The sequence below is a fragment of the Cetorhinus maximus genome, chromosome 23 (assembly GCF_964194155.1).
Source record: "Cetorhinus maximus chromosome 23, sCetMax3.hap1.1, whole genome shotgun sequence".
NCBI lineage: Eukaryota > Metazoa > Chordata > Chondrichthyes > Lamniformes > Cetorhinidae > Cetorhinus > Cetorhinus maximus.
The window spans coordinates 4,273,238-4,298,902 of NC_135901.1; the positions used below are offsets into that span (position 1 = coordinate 4,273,238).

General features: G+C 45.1%; 2 protein-coding genes and 1 pseudogene across 4 annotated transcripts in view; 2 read left to right on the forward strand and 1 right to left on the reverse strand.

Moving 5' to 3' along the window:
* Positions 1-10,814, reverse strand: part of LOC144697725 (uncharacterized) — a 45,922-nt gene extending 35,108 nt beyond the window's left edge. Inside the window, 3 exon segments of the mRNA XM_078569733.1 lie at positions 7,849-8,278; positions 8,280-8,647; positions 10,743-10,814. Coding sequence (XP_078425859.1) covers positions 7,849-8,278; positions 8,280-8,647; positions 10,743-10,814 — 870 coding nt within the window.
* LOC144697582 (large ribosomal subunit protein eL37-like) lies at positions 22-452 on the forward strand (annotated as a pseudogene).
* LOC144697584 (uncharacterized) lies at positions 1,250-4,110 on the forward strand. Of its 3 annotated transcripts, XM_078569629.1 has the most exons (4): positions 1,296-1,453; positions 2,106-2,211; positions 2,698-2,749; positions 3,074-4,110. In XM_078569629.1, the coding sequence occupies exon 4, from the start codon at positions 3,183-3,185 to the stop codon at positions 3,966-3,968; it is 786 nt and encodes a 261-aa protein (XP_078425755.1). In that variant the 5' UTR covers positions 1,296-1,453; positions 2,106-2,211; positions 2,698-2,749; positions 3,074-3,182; the 3' UTR covers positions 3,969-4,110. The 3 variants fall into 3 exon arrangements, with proteins under 3 accessions (XP_078425756.1, XP_078425755.1, XP_078425754.1); XM_078569630.1 differs by lacking the exon at positions 2,698-2,749 and having other exon boundaries at positions 1,250-1,305; XM_078569628.1 differs by lacking the exon at positions 2,698-2,749.
* Positions 10,815-25,665: the final 14,851 nt, after the last annotated feature.

Consider the following 25,665-nt stretch of genomic DNA (forward strand, 5'->3'; position numbering starts at 1 on the left):
AACCGTAGGGATGTTATAATATTACATGACAATGTGATGAACCATTTAACAGAGCCACTGATTGATGTTGGTAAAATGTCTGCAATGGCTCCCCAGCGCGTAGTGAAAATGACAAAGGGAACATCGTCATTTGGTAAAAAGCGGAACAAGACCCACACTCTTTGCCAGCGATGTGGGGGCTAAAGCATTTCACCTGCAGAAATCGACCTGCGGCAAATGTGCCTACCCTGCCAAGAGAAAGAGGAAGTATAACTGGAGCGCTGAGGCCAAAAGGAGAAACACAACTGGTACAGGCCGCATGAGGCACCTAAAGGTGGTGTATCACCGATTCAGGAATGGATTCCGCGATGGGACCACCCGGAAGCCCAGACGTTCCACAATGGCTTCCTCCAGCACTGCATAAACTACCAGTGTATCTACACAACAAATAAAGTTATGGTTCGGAAAGTTTAAAAAAATGTCTGCATTCCCATTTTTATTGTATGGAAATTATAACAGTGTCTTTGGAAACAAATTGGAGACACAAGCACAAACTTAAGATGGGTACTGTTAATGCTCATGTGAGGAAATTCAGGATGTTTTATTAAATGTGTTATAGAAATGCACATTGTTGCTGTTGACTGTGAAGAATGATTGGCTGTCTGAGCTGGAAACTCATGGGTGCCATCACACCAGCAGTAGGATATTCACCAGCTGATTGTGGAAATTGAGTCACTTGGTCATCCTATTTACTGACACAGCAGCACAGTCACTCTGGAGAGAGACCGTTCAGATAATTCATGTTTGAAAAAGGATTTACTCAGCTTTCCCACCAATTTTGAAAGTTCAAATAGAATTTGAAGCATGATCAGCACATTCATGCCAGAGAGAGTTCTGTGTGTGAACAGTAATTCACTTCTTTATTCCAGCAGCTGGGATACCAGTGAGTTCACGTGTGACTGTCGGAGTTGGATTCTGCCGTTATTACTGTTGTTTTGGGGATTCTCAATTCTTCACCAAGTCCCAATCCCCTTGTTTCTAGTGGATAATGAAGGGTCCATGCAGATGGGTTTAAGTACAACTTGTTTCACAACTTTAATATTGAACCGTCCGGCCCCAGTTTCCACCCAATAACAGCAAAACTAATCAAGCTAGAATAATTTGAACTGTCAATGGCGGGGCCTTTACCCAGCATTCCACGCGGTGGAGAATGTCCTCTATTCACATCACAAGAGACCAGTGCGCATGCGCAATACCCAGTGATTACAGCATGCGCAGTGGGAGCGCTGGCGATGGAGAGAAGCTTCTTTTTCGGATCCGCAGTTGGTAAAGGGGGGGGGTGGGGAACGGCGGGCGAAGGAAGCGGTGGATCAGGCGGGTGGCCGGGGAGGCTTTGTAACTCTGTTGTGTAAGCGGCAAACGCCGAAAAAGAACCCTCCGTTCCCCTTTTTGCACAGAGGTGCGATTTCTCCCAGTTACAGGCCCCAGATCATGGCCGTCATCTTCAGAGCGGGCAATGCGCAGCAGGGCGCATGCGTAGCTGCCATGTTTATTTGGGGCAATGTGCGGCATGGAGCAAGCGCGGCCCCCATCTTTATTTGGGGCAATGTGCAGCAGGGAGCATGCGCGGCTACAAATTTTATTGGGAAGATGTTTTTGAATGTTTTTAACGACAGAATTGAAACAACTTGTCCATCAAGCTCTGACCTTTACGCTTTGAGTCTTATTGATGAAGCAGAGCAGAAAAGAAAAGGATGCAAATCCTGCTCTCTGATTCCCACTTCCTCATGGACGTCCTGCCTCATGTGCCCAAAGATCTGTGGGTCTGTTCAGTCACATGAAGACCCATGGCAGAAACTCACAACCCTGAGTTGATGTCATCCTCGAATCGAGGGAGCGCTGATAACGACAATGGGCAATGTGCAGCAGGGCGCATGTGTGGTAGGGGGAGAGAATGTTGTGAATTTCTATCCTGGCCTGACAGTGATGGCTTTTGGAAACCTCTTTAACAGGGGGTTAGAAGGGGAGGATTTACATGCAGCAAACTCAAATCAAGAGAAATGTTTGTCTCTTTTCAATTGCTATCCTTGACAGACACTGATGGTTTTTGTAAACATCTTTTACAGGGTACTAGAAGAGGATTTGCAGAAAGGAAATTCAAATCAAACATCACATCAAAATCTGACAGCAACACTTGATTCATCAGGACCTGGATGTTATTGGCCTTTGAGTGTAAGCATTAAATTCCAGATCATTACCACTCGCTGTATAAACTTTCTTTGTCACATCTTCCTGTAGATCTTGCCCATGAATCTTAAATCTATTTCCTGTAATCCTTTTACCCCCATTCAAATAATGGGAACAGCTTTTCTTTATCTACCTTATCTAAACAATCATAAACTTGTACACCTCGATCAAATTTCCTCTCAATCTCCTTTGCTCCAAGGAGAACAACCCCAGTTTCTCCAACCCAACATTGCAACTAAAATTCCTCATCCCTGGAATCATTCTGGTAAATCTCTTCTGCACCCTCTCAAGGACCCTCACATCCTTCATAATGTGTGGTGACCACTGGTTTGCACAGACCCAGATGTTCTGTGTTCGTGTCTGTGATGTCATCACACACCGACAATTGCTCGGTGACATTACCCCGTACCCCGGGTATTTCCTCCACTGGGAGATTTTTCTCTGACTCCAGTGCTTCTGATATCTTACCAGCTGCCGGCTTCAGCAGAAGACATTAACATTAAAAGCTGAAATTGTTTCAGAGGTGAGTATTTTTGAGCATTTATCTACAACTTAGAGCTTTTAGTTCTATGCTCTGTTATCTGTGAGAGGGTCCATGGCTCTGGGGCTGGTGTGGCTCCTTTGCTGTGGATCGGAACCCATGTCCATCCATTGCTCTGTTTCACCACTGTTCTCTCTGATAATCTCTCTGCTATTGTCTAACTTCCTCTGCCTCTAATAATGGGTGTATTTTGACCTTGTTTAACATTTTACTGGCACTTCTGCAGACTTTACTTTCACAACCTACCTTTGTGTTTTTGTGGATTCTCTCTCGCTCTTTTTTTTCTGATTTAAATCAATTTCACAGGGTATTAGAAGGGGAGGATTTGCAGTCAGGAAACTCAAACCAAACATCACGTCAGAATCTGATGGAGTCACCCAATTAATCGTAACCTGAATATCATCAGAATTTGGACATGGAAGGAAAAAGCACTGTTCACAGTGGAGAGAAACTGGACACGTGTTCTGTTTGTGGACGAGGCTTCAATCGATCATCTGACCTGTCAAAACATAAATGCAGTTACAATAGGGAGAAGCCGTGGAAATGTGGGGACTGTGGGAAGGGATTCAATTGCCCATCTGACCTGGAAACACATCGGCGTATTCACACTGGGGAGAGGCCGTTCACCTGCTCTGAATGTGGGAAGGGATTCACCACCTCATCCCACCTGCTGACTCACCAGCGAGTTCACACTGGAGAGAGGCCGTTCAGCTGCTCCGTGTGTGGGAAGGGATTCACTCAGTCAACCCATCTGCTGACACACAAGCGTACTCACACTGGGGAGAGGCCGTTCACCTGCTCTGTATGTGGGAAGGGATTCAGTGATTCATCCAACCTGTTGATACATCGGCGATTTCACACTGGGGAGAGACCTTTTAAATGCCCAGACTGTAGGAAGTGCAATAAGGGTTCCGGGGAACTGATGTGCCATCAGCATGTTCACACTGGGGAGAGACCATTCAGGTGTTCTCACTGCGGGACTGGGTTCAGGGAATCATCTCATCTCATTGTACACCAGTGCACTCATACTGGAGAGAGGCGGTTCTCATGCTCCGAGTGTGGGAGGAGATTCAATCATGCATGCACCCTTCTGAGACACCAGCAAGTTCACACTGGGGAGAGGCCGTTCACGTGCTCCATGTGTGGGAAGAGATTTGTTCGGTCATCCACTCTGCTGAGACACCAGCAAGTTCACAAGTAACCACAGTTATTGGATTTTGCTGTTAATCACATCCCAGACAGAGCCATGTTCATGGGGTCTGTTTTTGCTGATGTCAAACTCTAGCCCAGTTATGGTGGTGAATATTCAGGATAAAAGTCAAATAAATCAGCTTTGTGTTAAATATAGTGTTTCGGCTCTTTTTAATAACTAACATAAGTTGGTTCTTTTTGAAGTGCTCTCCCTCTCCACTGTCTCCTTCATCATCATCTCCAACAACAAGTGGGTGGAGCTCATGGAAGCTTCTTTGTCACTAAGATTGAGACAATCCGATCAGCTCCCACCGCCGCTTCCCTCCCTTCCACTCGCTCACCGGACCAAAATGCCTGTAAAGTTACCCCTTGTCTGAGCCCTAAAATCACATTTTTCTCTATTTTTTCCCCTATGTCACCTCATGCTCTCAGAGCTCATCTTGCCCCTGAGACCTGCCTCCTCTCTCGATCCTATTCCCACTAAACTGCTGATCACCTAACTTGCCCATGTTCACTGATACTGTTCGTGATTCTCTGTCCTTGGATACTGGGATTAAAAGAACATAGGAGTAGGCCATTTGGCCCCACAGAGCCTGCTCTGCCAGTCAATAAGATCAGGGCTGATCTGACTGTCGCCTCAACTCCACTTTCCTGCCTTTCCCCCCATAACCCTAGACTCCTTGGTAGATCAAACATCTGTCTAACACAACCATGAATATATTCAATGACCCAGCCTCCACTGCTCTCTGGGGAAGAGAATTGCAATGATTCATTATCCTGTGAGGGAAGAAATTCCACCTCATCTCAGCCTTCAATGTGAGACCCCTTATTTTGAATCTGTGCCCCCTAGTTCTAGATTCCCCCAAGAGGGGAAACATCCTCTCAGCATCCACCCTATCAAGCCCCCATCAGTATCTTCTATGTTTCATTAAGATAATCTCTCATTCTTCTCAACTCCAATGGATTCAGATCCAATCTATTAATCCCTTCCTCAGAAGACAAACCCCTTCATCCCAGGATTCAGCCTTGTCAATATTCTCTGAACTGCTTCCAGTGCAAGTAAGTCCTTCCTTAAGTATTGAGACCAAAATTGTACAAAGTACGTCCGATCAAAATATCCATCTGACTTTTACGCAGGGAACATGGGGAACCGAGTTTGGATTTCAGCCCAGGAAGGAGGGACAGTTTGGGATGGGGATTTACAGCTTTGGGTTAACAAAAGAGGAAAAATTGTTCCATAGAAACTAGAATTTCTATCCTATACATACAGTGATTACGTTTCTAAACTCCTTTCACAGGGTATGAGAAAGGAAGGATTTGCAGATTCACAATGGGAGAAACCGTACACGTTTCGTGTGTGAACAAGGCTTCAACGGACCATTGAACCTGGAGGGACAAAAGGATACCTACGCCATGGAGAAACCATGGAAATATCTGGACTGTGGAAAGGATTCAATTACCCATCTGAGCCTTGAAAGTCATCAGTGCAGTCACAGCAGGGAGAGACTGTTTCCCCGCTCTATGCGCTGGAAGGGATTCAGTCAGTCACCCTAATGCTCAGACACAGTGAGCTCACATGTGACTGCAGAAGTTGGATTCTGGTGTTATTACTGTTGTTAATCACGCCCAACAACTTGCCTTCATTTAGCACATTTACCAGAGGAGAATTCTCCAAAGGAGAATTATCAAATTAAATTTGGCAGAGCCACATACAGAGAAATTAGGACAGGCGGCCAAAAGAATGATTAAAAAGTTCAATTTTAAGCAGTAGCTTAAGGAGGGAGGTGGGTGAGGGAGGTTACAAAGGGAGGGACTGACGAGGTGAAGCACTGATTGAAAACAAGGATGATCATTTTAAAATCAATGTGCTGCTACACCAGGAGCTAATGCATGCAGTGAGAATGGGGGTGATAGGTGAATGGGATTTGGTCTGTTAGGACATAGGTAACAAAGTTTTGGATGACCTTGAGTTTTCTGATCCATTACCATCCAGAAGGACAAGGGCAGCAGATAGATGGGAACACCACCACCTAGAAGTTCGCCTCTAAGCCACTCGCCAGTCTGACTTGGAAATATATCGCCGTTCCTTCACTGTCGCTGGGTCAAGATCCTGGAACTCCCAACCTAACAGCACTGTGGTTGTACCTACACCACATGGGCTGCAGCCGTTCAGGAACACAGCTCACCAATAAATGCTGGCCTAACCAGCGACGTCACATCCTATTAAAGGATAAAAAAGGCGTGGGGGGCCGGCCAGGAGTATGTTGGAATAGTTCAGTCTTGAGGTAACAAAAGGATGGGGTGAGGTTCTAAATGAGCTGTGGCAGGGGTGGAGCTGGGTGATGTTACAGAGGTGGAAGGAGGTGGTATTAGTGATGGAGCAAATCTGTGGTCAGTTGCTAATCTCAGGGTCAGATCTGAATCAAAGCTGTGAAAAGTCTGGTTTAGTCTCAGACAGTTGCCAGGGAGAAGGTTGGGAATGGAGGTTGGTCAGTAGGTTGGGAATGGAATTTGGAGCAGGGGACCATAAACAATGTCATCAGCCTTTTCAACATTCAATTGTAGGAAATTTCTGAAGGTCCAGTACAGGATGATGGATAAGCAGTCTGAACATTTAGTAACAGTGGAGGAGTCAAGAGAGATGGTGGAGTAATCTGCATAATGTGAAATCAAACACTTTTTTCAGATGACATCCTTCAGGGGCAGCATGTAGATTGAAATAGGATGGGCCAAGGATAGATCCTCAGGAATTACAGAGGTAACTGTGTGGGAGAGAGAAGAGAAACATTGTGGGCTGTACTCTGGCTGCCAATAGATAAGCAACGAACCAGGAGAGAGCAGTCCCACCAGCTGGACAACAGTGAAGAGATGCTGCTTGATCAGGAGCCAATGTAGGTCAGTGAGACCAGAGGTGTTAGGTGAATGGGATTTGGCGAAGGAGGATTGTGTGGTAAACCATGTCCAAGGCTGCAAACAGACCAAGAAGGACAAGGAGGAATAGCTCATCTCTGTCAGTTACATGGGATATGTTTTGTGACTTTGATAAGAGCTGGTTGGTTACTGTGATCGAGGGGCAGGAATCTGCTGGGAGGGATTGAAACATGGAATTCCAGGAAAGATGGGAACGGATTTGGGAGGCGACAAAATGTTCTCAGACTTCGGGGAGGTGAGCTGGGGCAGTAGTTTGCAAGGACAATGGAGTTGTGTTCTTTGAGGATGGGGGTGATGACAGCAGATTTAAAGGAAAGTAGGAAATCACCTGATGAGAGAGAACCAGCAACAATATCTGGTAAGGTGGGGTGTTTGGGCAGTCAGTAGTTCAGTGGGAATAAGGTTCGGGGAAGAGGAAATAGGTCTCATGGACAAGATTAGACCTGAGAGGGCATGAGAGGAGATTGGAGAGAAATTAAAAAAAGATGAGAGTTCAGGGCTCAGACAAGGGAGAACTTTAGAGACAGTTTTGTCCAGTGTGTTAGTGGAAGACAGGGAAGTAGCAGAGGCAGCCGATCAGATTGTCTCAATCTTAGTGACAATGAAGCTCCATGAGCTCCTCACACTTGTTGGAGCTGAGGGTATTAGAGGTGGGGAGATGGAGAGTAATTCAGAAGGAACTAACTTGTGTTGGAGATATTAAAAAGACTCAACACACTGTGTGTTTAACACAAAACTGATTTATTTGACATTTATCCACAATGTTAATGCCCATTACTGGGCTGGAATTTATTAACATCCACAGAAACAGATTCAAATTAACAGAGTTCAGCCCTGAATGTGATTAACAGAAAAATCCAATCATTGTAGTTACTCATGAACTCGCTAGCGTCTCAGCAGGGTGGATCACCAAGTGAATCCGTTCCCACACTCGGAGCAGGTGAACAGCCTCTCCCCATGTGAACTCGCTGGTGATTCAGCAGGTGGGATGACCGGGCGAATTTCTTCCCACACTCGGAACAGGTGAACGGCCTCTCCCCAGTATGAACTCGCTGGTGATTCAGCAGGGTGGTTGACTGAGCAAATCCCTTCCCACACTCAGAGCAGGTGAACGGTCTCTGTCCAGTGTGAATCCGCCGGTGTACAGTGAGTTGAGATGAGTGCTTGAACCCAGTCCCACAGGAGGAGCACTTGAACGGTCTCTCACCAGTGTGAATTCGCTGGTGTGCGGTTAGTTCAGACGATCGAATGAACCCAGTCCCGCAGTGAGAGCACTTGAATGGTCTCTCATCAGTGTGAACACGTTGATGGGACATCAGTTCCCCGGAGCTTTTATAGCACTTCTCACAGTCTGGACATTTAAAAGGTCTCTCCCCGGTATGAACTCTCATGTCTCAGCACATGGGACAATTGAGTGAATCTCTTCCCACACACATAGCAGGTGAATGGCCTCTCACCAGTGTGAATTCGCTGGTGTACAGTGAGTTGAAACGATCCCCTGAACCCAGTCCCACAGTGAGAGCACCTGAACGGTCTCTCATCAGTGTGAACACGTTGATGGTACATCAGGTCCCCAGAACTTCTATAGCATTTCCCACAGTCTGGACATTTGAAAGCTCTCTCCCCAGTGTGAACCCGCTGGTATGTCAGCAGGTTGGATGACTGAATGAATCCCTTCCCACACTCAGAGCAGGTGAATGGCCTCTCCCCAGTGTGAATTCGCTGGTGTGTTAACAGGTCGGATAGCCGAGTGAATCCCTTTCCACATTCGAAGCAGGTGAACGGCCTCTCCCCAGTGTGAATGCGTCGATGAGCTTCCAGCTCAGACGGGTAACTGAACCTCTCCTCACATTCCCCACATTTCCACAGTTTCTCCCCACTGTAAACGGTGCTTTTTCCTTCCATGTTCAAAATCTGATGACATTCAGGTGACGATAAATTGAGCGACTCCATCAGATCCCGATGTGATATTTGCTTTGAGTTTCCCAAAGTGCAAATCCTCCCCCTCTAATACTCTGTGAAGTTGATTTAAAACAGAAAAAAATGGGAGTGAGAAAGAACCCACAAAAACACAAAGGCAAGTTGTGAAATTGAGCTGAATGAATCTGGTCATTTGTGGAGCTAACACTAGCAAAAGTGACCATGAAATCTGCTGGATTGTCACAACAACCCAACTTTTTCACTGATGTCCTTCAGGGAAGGGAACCTGCCATCAACACTGGGCCTACACAAGTCTCTGGCCTCTATGGGGGGGATGAGGGAGAAAGAGAAAGGGTGAGAGGGATAGCAAGAAAAAGGGGAGGCAGAGAGTGAAAGAGAGGGATTTTAAATATCTACAGCTCAACTAGAACTTTGACAGAATCTCCCAAATCCTCAACCTCCACTAACTAAAAGTATGAGGGGAGCAGGTGTATGTGAACACCATCACCTCCAAGCTTCCCTCCATGGACTGCAGCGGTTCAAGAAGATGGCTCACTCCCACTTTCTCAAGGGCAATTAGGGATGGGCAATAAATGCTGGCCCAGCCTGCAATGCCCATAAATGAATTTTAAAAAATCCAAGTCACACAGTGCTGATTTGTCTGACATCCAGCACTGGATGAGCAGAAATCTCCTCCATTTAAATATTCCTTCCCTGCCACTGGGTCAAAATCCTGGAACTCCCTTCCTAACAGCACTGTGGGTGTACCTATACCACATGGACTGCAGTGGTTCAAGAAGGCAGCTCACCACCACCTTCTCAAGGGCAGTTAGGGATAGGCAATAAATGCTGGCTGAGCCACCAATGCTCACATTATTGCTTTCAGTGCCTACTACAAATTCCACTCCCTAACCACTGACTCTCTCCCTCTCCTTGGCAACTGCCTGAGGCTGAATCACACTGTTCACAATCGCGAGATGAGCTTACAGCCACATATCCGCATCAACACGAAGACCACCTATTTCTGCCTCAGTAACATCACCCGACTCCGCCCTAGTTTCAGTTAATCTGCTGTTGAAAGTGTCATCCATTCATTTGTTACCTATAGTCTAAATTATCCTAATGCATACCCAACCGGCCTCCAACATTCAACTCCATCCTCCTACCCCCAGAATCTTGAGGTCATCCAAAACTCTGCTATCTGTGTGCTTACTCACACTCAGTCTTGTTCACACATCACCCCTGTGCTCACCGACCAACAAAGGCTCTCATTTTAAAAGCACCAAAACTTTAAAATTCTCATGTTTTCCTCCATGGTTGTGATGATCCCGATCTCTGTATTCTCCTCCAGCCACAGCCCTCGCCAGGATCTCTACACTGATCTAATTCCAGCCACTTGAGCATTCCCGATTTTAATCGCTCCACCATCAGTGACTGTTCTTTCAGTTGCCTAGGCCACAGCTCTACGCCTCACTCTTCTTCTTTAAAATACTCCTTAAAACCTACCTCTTTGACAAAGCTTTTGGTCACCTGCCCTAATATGGCTCATGTGGCTCAGTGTCAAACGTCACTTTGTAATATTTCAGTGAAATGCCTTGGAAAATTTTATTATGCTAAAGGCATAATTATTGTCACTGCCTTGGACATATATCGTTGATTTGCCTCATCAATTACACATTGTAACTCAAAGTGTGAAGCAGCTTGATGGACAATTGTCCTCAGTCTGTCATTGGGAACATTTCAAAAAATGCCCACAGTAAAGATGGCGGCTGCGCACGCGCCCCGCCCACAATAAAGATGGCGACCGTTACCTCGGGGCTGCAATCGGAACAAAACTGCCGTCCTGGCTCCGTACAAAAGTGGGAACGCTATGGTCTTTTTCGGGGTTTTGCGGATTACGCAACATGTTTACAAAACCTTTCCGCCTACCCACCGGATCCATCGCTTCCTCCGTCCCCCGATTTTCGCCCTTACCGATACGGATCTGACAAAGCCTTCTCCCCATCGTCATTACTGGCTCTGCGCATGCTCCAATGTTTTTCTCCACTGCGCCTGCGTATTGCTCTCCTGTGATGTGGATAGCGGATATTCCCCACCGCGGGGGATGATGGGTGAAGGCCCCGCCATTGAAAATACAAATTATTGTATCGAGATTTGTTTTCCTGGTGTGGTACGGAGACTGGGGCCGGAGGATCAAACAATTAACTTAGGAAACAAATAATATCGTTATACTATATTGAAACTATTGGAGAAAATTCTGAAGGAGAGAATCTATCTCCACTTGGAGAGGCAAGGTTTGATCAGGGATAGTCAGCATGGCTTTGTCAGACGGAGGTCATGCCTAACAAATTTGACTGAATTTTTTGAGGGGGTGACCAGGTGTGTAGATGAGGGTAGTGCAGTTGAAGTAGTTTATATGGATTTCAGCAAAGCCTTTGACAAGGTTTTGGCTTGTAGGTGGCAGAGGTTGATGACAGAAGGATGCTTTAGTGACCTGAAGCCAGTGTCCAGTGGCGTACCACAGGGATCTGTGCTTGGTCCCCTATTATTCATCATTTATATAAATGACATAGATGACTATGTAGGGGGTAGGTTTAGTAAGTTTGCGGATGACACAAAGATTGGCCGGGCGGTTAACAGTGAGGTTGAGTGTCTTGGGCTACAGCAAGATATAGACGGGATGGTCAAATGGGCAGATAAGTGGCAGATGGAATTTAACCCTGAAAAGTGTGAGGTGATACACTTTGGAAGGCGTAATTTGACAAGGAAGTATTCAATGAACGGCATGACATTGGAAGTTCTGAAGAACAAAGGGTCCTTGGCGTGTGTGTCCACAGATCTCTGAAGTCGGAGTGGTATGTTAGTGGGGTGGTGAAAAAGGCATTTGGGACACTTGCCTTTATCAATCGAGGCATAGGTTACAAAAGTAGGGAGGTCATGTTGGAGTTGTATAGAACCTTGGTGAGGCCACAGCTGGAGTACTGAGTGCAGTTTTGGTCACCACATTATAGGAAGGATGTGATTGCACTGGAGATGGTGCAGAGGAGATTCACCAAAATGTTGCCCTGGGATGAAACATTTAAGTTATGAAGAGAGGTTGGATAGACTTGGGTTGTTTTTGTTGGAGCAGAGAAGACTGAGGGGTGACCTGATCAAGGTGTACAAGATTATGAGGGTCATGGACAGGGTGGATAGGGAGCAGCTGTTCCCCTTAGTTGAAGGGTCAGTCACAAGGGGGCATAACTTCAAGGTGAGGGGCAGGAGTTTTAGGGGGGATGTGAGGAAAAACTTTTTTAACCAGAGGGTGGTGACGGTCTGGAATGCGCTGCCTGGGAGGGTGGTGGGGGCAGGTTGCCTCACATCCTTTAAAAAGTGCCTGGATGAGCACTTGGCACGTCATAACATTCAAGGCTGTGGGCCAATTGCTGGTAAATGGGATTAGGTAGGGAAGTCAGGTGTTTCTCATGTGTCGGTGAAGACTCGATGGGCTGAAGGGCCTCTTCTGCACTGTGTGATTCTGTAATTCTGAAACCCAACTGTGCGGACCCTCCATTATCCAGCAGAAAGGAGAATGGGATTTGGTGGAAAATAGAGAGTCTCCAAAGAGCAGCAATAACAGCAGAATCCAACCCCTACAGTCACATATGAACTTACTGGTGCCCCAGCAGGCGGGAAGAACAACTGAATCGCTGCCCACAAACACAACGTTTAAAAAGCCTCTTTCTACCAGGTGGGAAAATTCAGTCAATGCTTTCACACGTGTAAATTATCTGAATGGTCTGTCACAATGTGGCTATGCTGCCGTGTCCTGTCAGCTCTGAAAATCCTCCCCCGGTGCAACTACACAAGAGTTTCCATCTTAAATGGCAATGGAATCACTCCTCACAGTCAACAACAACAAAAATCTGCATTTATTTTACACCTTTACTTTAATAAAACATCCCAAGATGCTTAGCATGGGTGAAATTGTAGCAGTGTTTTTGCGACCAAATTAAAGACAAAAACACAATTTCCAAACAATAAAAATGGAAACGCACACATTTTAGCAACATAAATCCGTGGCTCTGTTAAATGGTTCATCACATTGTATAACATTCCTATGGTTGTAAAACAGCAGATAATCTGGCTCAGTATGATCTGTGCTTTGGTAGATCTGCTGTGAATATAACACATAGGGAATAGCTGCGCATTTCATATTTGTTCTATCACATACATTTACTTTAATCAAATGTCTTGAAGCTGATTGTCTCCCAGGCTAATTTATTCAAAAGCCTTAATAACCAGTGTTTCTTGTTTCCCATTTTTTTTTCTACAGCTCCAGCATTCATCTGATCCAATTGTTATTTCTCACCTCAGTTTTCAATCACTGTTGTCTTCAATATCCTTTCTCATAATCCACTTCCCATCTGTGTCCACCCAACTATTCAGATTTTGTTACAAAAGCTGGTAACGATGTGAAATATGTCATGCAGCCTGATATTTAACACTATTTTGGGTGGTGGGGATTGATTATTGAGTACAATTTATGCAAAATGTATTCCTTCTTAGGGAGTCCCATCTGAAACATTAACCATCACATGACGTTTATATGGGAAAATGTTTTTTTATCGAGACCAAGGAAGCGCAAAAATTGTCCCAAAGTTCATGGCCATGAGCGTGGGTGTCGAGTCCACATAGATGAAGCACAATTGCCAGTTGGTCCTCACCAGCAACAAGAACTCCCACTCCCCATCATCCCCCAGACCCCTCAGCACAGCTCCTGGCCTCTCCCTGCCATTTGATGCTCCTCACATCTGCATCCTGTTGTTGTTGTATCAAGTGATTAAACACAGCTCCGCACTGTGCCCAGGAATTCCTTCCCATAATGTGCAAAAGCACTCAGTCACTTCAAACACATCAACAAGACAATAAGTAATGGTGGAGGCACTGAAATGGCAGGTGCTGGAAACGTGGTGAGAGCAGGAAAGTGATAGCATGAAGTTAGAGGGAAGGAGGAGTAAGATGTGTCAGTGCGAAATTGGAGGGGGGGGAAAAGAGGAATGTCTGTGTGAATTCCTCTATCAAAGCCTTTCCTCATCCTCAGAATACAAATGTGATTTGAAGGTGTTTCGAAACAGCAACACGCCATGCAGTGGAAGAACACTAATTTATACCTGGGTCTGGCAGTTCCTCCAGGGTTTAATAGCCTGCTGCCTCCAGCTCTGTCAGACTGGAGCTGTGGCAACTGGTGAGGGAATCAACAAGAGGGAAAATCCTTGAACTCATTCTCACCATTCTACCTGTCACAGATGCATCTGTCCATGATAGTATTGATAGGAGTGACCCCACAAGGCCCTTGTGGAGTCAGAGTCCCACCTTCACCCTGACAATTCCCTCCATCGTGTTGTGTGGCACTGCCACTGTGCTAAATAGGATAGATTCAGAAGAGATCTAGCAACTCAAGACTGGGAACCCATGAGGCAGTGCGAGCCATCAGCAGCAGCAGAATCGTATTCAACCACAGTCTGTAAACTCATGGCCCAGCATATCCCTCACTCCACAATTACATCAAACCAGGCGATCAAGCCTGGTTCAATGAAGAGTGCAGGAGAGCAGGTCAGCAGCAGCACAAGACATATTGGAATGTCAACCTGGTGAACTACAACACAGGACTGCTTGCCAAACAGTGGAAGCAGCCTATGATAGCCAGAGCTAAGCGATCTCACAACCAATGTATCAGATCAAAGCTCTGAAGACTTGTGTTCCAGAACTAGTGACACCTCCAGCCAAACCGTTCCAGCAGCTTTCCAAAGAAAATAAAACCCAGCCTATGAAATGCTTCCTCTTCCCAACTGTTTTTGATGTGAATAAGGTTGAGTGGGAGTTCGCTAATTTCTCTCCCTTAATCTTATGAATCAGATCATTCTTGACATGGGTCTGCTGCTATTGGGCACCCAGGGAGTGACCATTCTAATTCGGTGACTCTGAGCAGTTTTGTTGGTCCAGGGACTTGAGTGAAACTTGCCACTTTTAAAGCGTCATCATTCATTGTACATTAGGCCACACCTACAAACTGATTTCTCACATTTCCAGTGAAGTGGAGGAAGTTTGCTTTCATAAACCAGCAACTGTGATAAAGACAAAGCAGGATGGAGAAAGACTCATTTGGAGCACAGTGACGCAGTGGATGAATGGAGAGCTGAGGTTCACCCATGAAAGCAGCAAAGTTTTTTAAAAAAGCAACAGCACCCAAAGTGGGGCTTGAACCCACAAACCTGAGGTTACAGGCCTCATGCACTACTGACTGTGCTAGCCAGAATCTCAAGGGACTGATGCTTTCCATTCAATCATTCACAGCTTCCCTTTCTTTGTTGCACCTCCTTCCAAACACTGTGATCCATTTTCTTCAGGATTTCTTCCTGGATTTAATATTTACCTGCTTTGTGACCTCATTTTGAGATCAGATTCTCTTCGATCTCCAACACAAATTGAGTGGCAAAGCTGTCGGACAAACAATGGAAAACAAGTCAGTCGGTAACACAAATCCCATGGTGCTCATTTACAGATTCACAACAGTCAATTTTTAAATAAAAGGAAGGAATTTTGCAGGGAAAATATTTAGAAAGTTGTTTTTATTTGTGACACACTCACTCGGGTATTTTGTAAATGCTGCTTGGAGGTTCAGTAACCGGGATATAATCTACCTGTATTTCCCTGAGCCGGTGCTCGGTGTATTGGGAGGTTTGACCTGGGTTGGAGTATCTTGCGTCCCAGGGATGGGCACTAACCCACTGTTTGAAGCTGCAGTCACCGCCTTCTGCTGGCAGCGGGCGATTGGAGAGTGCGGGGCCGGAATATTGCTGCTTTTCTGCTTTTCCCTGTCTCACTCACTGTGGAGCTGAGGAGGAGCGAATGGGTTTGTTTGAATCCAATAACTTCACAGATTTCCAATGGGTTAGATATAGGTACAGGGTAGGTCCAATCATTTTCTCATTAAACTTGAAATAAATTAATCTATAATCCATTTGTGTGTGGCATGGGGCAGGGAGGGGGATATGGTGGCATAGTGGGAATATCACCTAACTAGTAATCCAGAATCCCAAACTAATGATCTGGGGAACAAGGTTCAAATCCCAGTGGAATTTGAATTCAAGTAATAATCTGGAATTGAAAAGCTAATCTCAATAATGATGACTATGAAACCATTGTTGTAAAAACCCATCTGGTTCACCAGTGCCCTTTAGGGAAGGAAACCTGCTGTCCTTACCTGATCTGGCCTACATGTGATTCCAGACCCACAGCAATGTGGTTGACTCTTAACTTCTTATGAAATGGTGTGACAAGCGACTCAGTTCAAGGACAACAAAACCATAAAATGCTGGAAAAACTCAGCAGGTCTAACAACATCCGTGGAGAGTAAAAGAAACAGAGTTAACATTTTGAGTCTGTATGATTCTTCTTCAGAGTCATCCCTTCAAGCCTTTCAGTGTCTTGTCTGTTACCAAGTATTCTGATTGTCCCAAAGTCGAAATTAGGTTGAAATCCCTGATGTGCTGTAACGAGAATCCTTTCAATTTCTCAGATCAGTTAATTTCACTGATAACATCAGAATCAATGTTCCAGCGTCTTAAAGAAGGGAAAGGTGCCTTGACTGACACACACTAAGTCAAGATGTCAGTTTATCTCCTCTTAACCCTGAGAAATTAAGACCACAGATGCTAAAACTGATTTCCTTGACATATTCTGATATATCCTGACCATTGACTAACTGTAAATTTCTCCTGAACCTTGGGGCTGTGACTGCTTCCTGAAAGAAAGTGTCCAGCTAACTCTCCCCCTCCCTGACAGCCCTGATGTCTGCAGCTCAGAGTGCAGCTCAATAACCCTGAGACCAGGTTTCCTGAGCTGCAGACACTCACCGCAGATATGATGGTCCAGGATCGCAATATTCTCCAGAAACTCCTACTTGTTGCAGTCCCGGCACAGCACCTGCCCTGCAAAGAACTTTAAACTCTGGCCCAGTGATGGGAGTTATTACCTTCAGCAGAAATAAACAAAGCATGTGATTAACAGCAGCATCCAACCCCTGCAGTCACACATGAACCCGCTGGTGTCTCAACAAGTTGGATGGTCGATTGAATCCCTTCCCACATTCGGAGCAGGTGAACGGCCTCTCCCCACTGTGAGTGCGTTGGTGTCTCTGGAGATTGAATGACTGAGTGAATCGCTTCCCACACACGGAACAGGTGAATATCCTTTCCCCAGTGTGAACTCGCTGATGTTGAATAAGGTGAGATGATTGTCTGAATCTCTTCTCACAGTGAGAGCAACTGAATGGTCTCTTGTCAGTGTGAACAAGCTGGTGTTTAATTAGATCAGGAGAGGTTTTAAAGCAATCTCCACAGTAAAAGCATTTAAAAGGCCTCTCGTCACTGTGAACTCTCTGGTGTGACCCCAGGCTGGATGACTTAATGAATTCCTTTCCACACACAGAACAGGTGAACGGTCTCTCCCCAGTGTGACTGCGTCGATGAGTTTCCAGCTGGGATGGGAAACTGAATCCCTTCCCACAATCCCCACATTTCCACGGTTTCTCAATGGTGTGGGTATCCTTGTGTCTCTCCAGGTTGGAAGATCTGTTGCAAACTTGTCCACACACAGAACACATGTACAGTTTCTCCCCGCTATGAATGGTGTGATGTTTTTTCAGGCTGTGTAACTGGTTAAAGCTCTTTCCACAGTCAGTGCACTGGAAGACTCTCACACGGGTGTGTGTGTCTCGGTGCTTTTCTGGTCACACTGATGTTTGTTATCTTTTCCCACAGACAGATCAGAGAAACATTTCTCCTTCCACATTCAAAGGTTGATGATATTCAGGTCCTGATGAATCGACTGACTCTGGGAGGTCTTGATGTGATGTTTGGTTAGTTTCCTGTGCAAATCCTTTCCTTCTAATATCCTGCAGAAAGAGTTGACAGTGTCAGTATCGCTATCAGTCCATGTTAGAAATTCAAAACAGACAATTCTAGTTTCTATGCAATCTTTTTCTCTCTCTGTTCTTCCAAACATGTGATCTAAATCAATCTAAAAGAAGCCCCAAAAGGCAAAAAAAGCAAATGGAATTTTCACAATTAAACCACAATGTTAATTGCAGTGACTATGAGACACTCTGCACTCTGAGGTGCCCACTGTTTGTGGAAGGCATCAACCATACGGATTGACACTGCATCCTCGCTGGCCACCAGGGCGCAGGCAAGACCATAGAAGACTGACCCGCAGCCAAAGGGTCCCACCCACCCTAGATCTACAAGTTGTAACCACGCTGAAGAGCAGCTCCAGGACAAGATCCTCTTATGTACCTAGTCCCCTCCACACTGGACAGATAACGATAAGGAGCCTGGGTCTGAAGTGTGACCAAACATTGAAGAGCAGACCTTCAGGTAATTATACAGGGGCTGCAACATCTCACAATGAATATATACATGGCCCATAGACTCCCGTAGGCTGCAAACATCATCTGCAGCCTGGGAGTGGGTGAAGCTGTTTAAAAATGTGTTGCGCAATAAAACCAATTCTGGGGCACTGGGACCCAGTTGGGAACAGATTCCCCCCTGCGGCCCCGCCCACTCCCTGTTGGGGCACCATGACGTCCGCGCATGCGCTCTGCTCCCCGCTCAACCAAAATGGCGGCCGTTAACTTGAATAAAAACAAAAAACTGCGGATGCTGGAAATCCAAAACAAAAACAGAAACACCTGGAAAAACTCAGCAGGTCTGGCAGCATCGGCGGAGAAGAGCAAAGTTGACGTTTCGAGTCCTCATGACCCTTCAACAGAACTGTTCATTTCTGTTGCCGTTAACTTGAACTTGTTCGGAAAAAAGAACCGGGCTGCAAACGGGAGTATCTCAGGGTCTTATTCGAGGTTGGTGCCTTTACGAGGTGTTTAGAAACCCTCCCCGTCCTCCCGCCGCCTCCATCGCTCCCTCCGCCTCCATCGCTCCCTCCGTGTTTTCACTTCCTTACCAGTTTGGAGATAAGACAGACAGAAGACTCCGCATCGCCATTATGGCGCATGCTCCAAACACTGGGCGGTACTGCGCCTGCGCACTGCTCTCCTGTGGTGGGGGATAGGGGACATTCCCCACCGCGGGGGATGCTGGGTAAAGTCCTCGCCATCGAGTGGCCTAATTGGTGAATCGTGAGTCCTTATTTTTGCAACGATGTGGGGATTGGGGCGAGTGTTGGGCAGTCAATAAAATTAGCAACCAAATTATACAGAGGCCCAAGTGCACAGAACCTCCATTATCCACCAAAAAGAAGGGAACTGATGGTGAATTGCAAATCCCCCAAAGTTTTACCGAAACAGCAGCAATGACGCGGAATCCAATCCCTCCTGTCAAATATGAACTCAGGAGATGGGGTGACTGAGTGAATCCTTTCAGTGAGTAACTGTCAGGATTGTTGTCTTGTGGATATTCCTGGTTGTGTATTTTTAGTTATGCTGTCACACACCAATAACACAGAGAAACCTGGAAACAGGCTGCAGTTCCTTTTTTTTCATTCATCACAGGATATGGGTGTCACTGGCAATGTGGGCATTTATTACCATCCCTAATCGCCCTTGAGAATGTGATGGTGACCTGCCTTCCCAAACCGCTGCAATCCAATTGAATTTTACTTTCTCTGAGCGGTTTTGATATGACCAAGTGGCTTATGCACCATTTCAAAGGGTCAAAGGTTCAAAGCACATTGCTGTTGGTCTGGAGTCACCTGAAGACCAGATAAGGCTGAGATGGCAGATTTCCGCTCCTCGAGGATGTCAGGGGACCAGCTGGACTTTTGTAACAATGCATTTGTTTCATAATCACTGATAACAGCTTTTACAGTGGATTTTTATTCCAGATTTATTGAATTAACTGAATTTAAAATCTCTAACTGTTGTGATGGGATTTGAACTCACATCTCCAGATCATTATTCCCTCTCAATTACTAATCCAGTAATGTAACCACTATGTCTGGGCATGTCATCAGAATGCTTGAATTCAGATTGACAAACAGGCGCTGTACTCAGAGCTACACCAGGGAGACCCTTCACATGGGGCCAAAGGAAACTTTTCAAAGACAATCTCAAGGCCTCTGTGACATTCTGCTCTATCAACATAAACACTTGGGAAGCAGATTCCCAATCGCCTCCAAAATGGCGATTCATCATCCAAAAACGTTTCAATCAACAAGAGCAGCCACTGAGAGAGACAAACAGAGAGGGCAGCTGCTTATGTCAACAATCCACCACCAACTCCACTGGCTGACAACCCCCATGTCCTCACTGTTGGGAGAGCCTGCAAGGCTAAAATAGGGCTCTTTAGTCATTTGTGAACCCACAGCTAACGCTGACATCTCACTTCCACCGAGTCATCAACAAAAAAGAATCATCCCTGACATGTGGGATTGTCAATGGATAACCACAATGTTATCTTCTTTATCTGCGGATCGAATGTCAGTTACATAATTGCAGCAGCAGTTAACAGCCTCCTGTGAACTCCTCCATGCGATATCTTAGTGCAGATTTTCAATAATTTATTTTGAGTGTGTTTATGTTAAATGAGTTAATACTGATTTTATAAATCAATTGTTAGGCCTCAGTTGGAGTGCTATATTCATTTCTGGGCATCACACTTTAAACAGGATTTCAAAGCCTTAGAGAAGGTGATTTACTAGAATGGTACCAAGGATAAGAGGCTTCAGTTATATGGAGAGACTGGAAAAACTGGGATTGTTTTCCTTGGAGCAGAGGGTCAAAAATGGAGGTGGTGGCATCGTGGTATTGTCACTGGGCTAGTAATCCAAAGACCCAGGGAAATGCTCTGGAGACTGGGTTCAAAACCCACCAAATCTCATGATGACCATGAAGTCCTTTTCAAATGTCATAGAAACCCATCTGGTTCACTAATGTCCTTTAGAGAAGGAAATCTGCCATCCTCACCTGGTCTGGCCTGCATATGACTTTAGACCCACAGCAATATGGTTGACTCTTAAAATGCCCAGAACTGACACCACATGGACTGCAGCAGTCTGAAAGAAAAAAGATACAATAGCAGTTTTCAAAATCATGAATGGCTTTGACAAACTAAAGAAAGAGGAAGGGTCTCCAGTAGCAGAAAAATAGCTAATCAGAGGACACAGATTTCAGAACATCTTTTTTAAGCAGTGTGTTTTTGTGATCTGGAATGCACTGCCTGAAAGGGTGCTGCAAGCAGAATCAATAGCAACATTCTTGGGAGAATTGAATAAATAGTTGAAGAGAAGAAATATCCAAGTCTAGGAGTAAAGAGCAGGGGAGTGGGACTAATTCGATAGCTACACTAATGAGCTGGTACAAACATGATGGACTGAACACCTTCCTTTAGCCCCTGTACCATCTGAAGACAATGGCAGATGATGCTACCCAGAATGCTTCAGGTGGTAGCATATGGCCCATCAACATCAACAGGGATGCAACACTCAGATTTTGCTCCCTTTCTTTCGTGCTGTGTGATGGTGGGGTTCAATCCCAGTCACTGTTTACCTGCCTGTACCCTGCTGCAAAGTAGTAATGCTAAGCTTATGATCCTATACTGTGAGCTATAATAACGGTATTTTATTCAAGAAACAAGTTTTCAGACCAAAGACTGAATTGCAGTGTGACTTACATGAGGAAATTCACATATAGACTAAATAAAGTTAAAAACATGGAAATGTGACAATCAAACACCAGAAACAGGTTCCAGTTGAAAACTGGCAGGGAAAATGTTTCCAATGATAATAATAAAGTCGGACACCAGAACTGAAATAAAAGGCAGGTTATTTTCTAATAATAACAGTGGCAGAGTATGAGTGTAACAATGACACACACGGTCTGATACAGTAAGAGTGCAGATGGGGCCCGAAGTAAGAACAGCAAAGGTTTGGCTAACTTTGAGTGTAACAAACACAATGTTTGTTTCAATAATAAGAGTCAGGTTGCAGTGTGTTAGTGAATTCATCATTGGATCCAATGTGATGATAATACAGTCAGTATCTAGTGCACCAAAACCAAAGATTAGGTCTCATATAGCAGTGCGAGCGAGTCATGGTCTATTGATATAATATGATATCAATGTGTTGCCTAATCCCTAATAACAGAGCCAAGGATCAATGCAATGTGAATGGGATGGGGTTGAGTGTAATAACACAGACACGGTCTATTGGAATATGAACTGACGTCAACATTGACTAATTGGTGGCACACTCACCCCGAATCAGAAGGATGTGGGTTCAAGCCCTCTCCAGAGACCCAACCACATCATCTAAGCTGATGTGCCTGGTCTCATTATAAATGGGAGTCTCTGTTCTTTTGCTGGCTATTTTCTTAGACTCAGAAGGAGTGAAGGGAATGACAGACGGGACAATTCTGGGCAGTTGCTCCATCCAGCAAGGCAGGGATTTCTGGGACATGATTGCAGGTTTGAGGTGTCCGCCCACTCATTAAAAAACAACCTCTTCCTCTTTGGGTTTGTGAAGGGAGTTATGGCTGCAGCACGCGAGGCCGACTAGAGTCTGGTGTAAAAATAATCACAAAGGCCAATTCCAGTTCTTAATAACGGAGGTGGCTTTAACTACAGGTAATCTTACATTAAGGGAGACAAGAGGCTGAGTAAAGATTCGATTGTAATAGGAGGACAAGGTGTAAGGAAGCAATGATATTTGGGTGTCTGTGTTATGGTGAGTGTCACAGGGAGGTGTGTGATAAAAAAGAAGTGGAAATGTCATGACAGAGACACGTGTGACTGACTCCACCTGACTGAGAGCTGTTATACCCAAGGGGAGGGCAATGACGACATGGGGAACTCCAGAGATTTCTGGTGTCTGAGGTGACAATGGTGCATCTGTTAGAGGAACTGAAAAGCATTGGTTCCTTCTCACCCTTGCCTGCAGTTCCTGAGTTACACAGACACACAGGAAACAGATCTGACAGCTCGTAGAAACTAATGTTTTAAATCTTCTGTTTGAGACACATTACGATTGAAAAGATCAAATGTTAAAACCTCAGGAGAGGAAAATTCAGAATGTCACAAAGATGAGTGAACTGTCCAATTAGTCCCATTCACCATAACTCTGCGAATTTTCCCCTCTTCGAGTATTGATCCAATTCCCCTTTGCGAGTTTCCAACTCCCTGTCAGTGTCTGCATTCCAGATCATATCAAATCACTGTGTAAAAATGTTCTCATCACACCCTCCAGTTCTGTTGTCAAACATCTTAAATTTCTGTGTCTTCTGGTTACAAACCTTCCTGCTCCTGGAAACAGTTTCTCCCTATCAATACTATCACAAATCCTTCCTCATTTTGAACACCTCCATTAAATTTCCCCCTAAACTTTTCTGATCTAAGAAGGACAGCCCCTGTTTTTCCCGCTCAAAAGAAGCGTCACATTGGACTCGAAACCTTAAATCTGTTTCTCTGTCCACAGATGCTGCCAGACCTGCTGAGTTTTTGCAGCATTTTCTGCCTTTAGCCGTTTTTCCTTCTTTAATCAATCAAAAACCCTTCATGATAACCCTCAATTAAACAGGCACACACTGACATCAAGAGAGATTAAGAGGAAAGGAGAGACAAAGACAGAGAAAAACTGAGACACTTAAAAAAACAGAAAGATGAGGCGGTGAGAGATAAAGCTGAGAAATAGAGAAAGCAAGTAATACAGAAAGATGTGAGAGAATGATATAAAATGGAAAGGAGCAGGCTAGCAGTTCCTGGCTATGGAAAGCAGAGGGAACTCAGTGACTGACCCACAGACACGGCCACGTATGTCCGGGAATGGAGACTCTGAACAGAAGCAACAGACTCATTTGTAAATGTCACCGCAATGTGATCTGTGTGACTCTGCCCTAACTCTGTGGCCAGATATAGGCCGCCTTGACAGATGTTCTCACCCGACCGTGGCCTCTGGATTTATTTTCTGCTCAGAAGTGAGATGTGTGGTTAGGAACCAGCAGCAGAGAAACAGGAAGTTGTGTTTCCTGAGAATGAAACAGCAGGTGTTAGTTTCATGTTATCACCGTGAACAGTCTTCCTGCCTGTGAGGGTGGACTCACTCTGACAGCATCAAGAACAACCACACAGATTGCTGCCAGTCTCAGCATTACATTCACCTCCATTCCCAATTTAAAGATTTAAACATATGAGCTTATTTGGGGTTTTACCATATTCACTGAAGGGGGAAACGAGCTGATGGTTATCCTTGGGAGAAATAAGGGGAAATTATATAAAATGAATAATTTTGCCCAAAAACAGTTATCAGAAAATAGGAGAGTTAAAGTGAATCGAGGCCTGTCTGAGAGTGAGAGAGTGAAACAGAGAGAGAGGGGAATGACTCTCTGTACGTTGAGCACTGCCTCAGACAGAGAAGAGAGGCTAAGTAAGGTTAAGTGTGTTAGGTTCTTTCTCAGAGAGAGATAAAAAAATTAAGTGAGTTTAGGTGCTCTCTGAAACAGAGAGATTAAGTGACTCAGTATCTGAGAGAAAGAGGAGAGAAGTTAAGTGAAATAAAAGCAAAATATTGTGGATGCTGAAAATCTGAAATAAAAACAGAAAATGTTGGAAAAACTCAGCAGGTCTGACAGTATCTGTGGAGAGAGAAACAGAGTTAACGTTTCAAGTCTGTATGACTGAAGACGACCATACGCTCTGAAGAAGAGTCATACGGACTCGAGAGTTGAAGTGAGTTTGGGGACAGATGTGCTCATATTGGTAATTGAATGGTCAATGTGAGATTGTTTTCTAAACAGCAGCACCCCAGAGAATGGGTTCCAGATAATTGTCAGTGCTATGAAAAGATTTGCAAAGATATTACATTTGGAATAAATGGAAATAAAGGACTAAAATACTTGCTGGGGATAATTACTTCAGGAAATACATTGCAAACGTGAAGAATGATGCGTTCACAATCAGACACATAGACACAAGAACAAAGAAGAAAAGGACAGCACAGGAACAGGCCCTTCGGCCCTCCAAGCCTGCGCCGATCATATTGTCTGTCAACTAAAACATTTTGCACTTCCGGTGTCCGTATCCCACTATTCCCATCCTATTCATGTATTTGTCAAGTTGCCTCTTAAAAACCACTATCATACCTGCTTCCACCACCTCCTCTGGCAGCGAATTCCAGACACTCACTACCCTCTGCGTAAAAAACTTGCCCTGCACATCTCCTCTAAAGTTTTCTCCTCTCACCTTAAATCTATGTCCCCTAATAATTGACTCTTCCACCCTAGGAAAAAGTTTCTGACTATCTACTCTGTCCATGCCACTCATAATTTTGTAAACTTCTATCAAGTCGCCCCTCAATCTCCGTCGCTCTAGTGAGAACAATCCGAGTTTCTCCAACCTCTCCTCATAGCTAATAACCTCCAGACCAGGCAGCATCCTGGTAAACCTCCTCTGCACCCTCTCCAATGCCTCCATATCCTTCTAGTAATGTGGCGACCAGAATTGCACGCAATATTCCAAGTGTGGCCTAACCAAGGTGCTATACATTTGCAGCATGACTTCCCAGCTTTTATACTCAATACCCCTGCCAGTGAAGGCAAGCATGCCATATGCCTTCCTGACTACCTTATCCACCTGCGTTGCCACTTTCAGTGACCTGTGGACCTGTACACCCAGATCCCTCTGCCCGTCGATGCACTTAAGGGTTCTGCCATTTACTGTATAATTCCTGCCTGTATTAGACCTTCCAAAATACATTACCTCGCATTTGTCCGGATTAAACTCCATCTGCCATTTCTCCGCCCAAGTCTCCAACCGATCTATATCCCGTTGTATCCTTTGACAATCCTCTTCACTATCTGCAACTCCTCC

Bases quoted from the DNA above. Each gene is read 5' to 3' on its own strand.
- LOC144697584 (XM_078569630.1), top strand. From the start codon at position 3,183: ATGGAAGGAAAAAGCACTGTTCACAGTGGAGAGAAACTGGACACGTGT.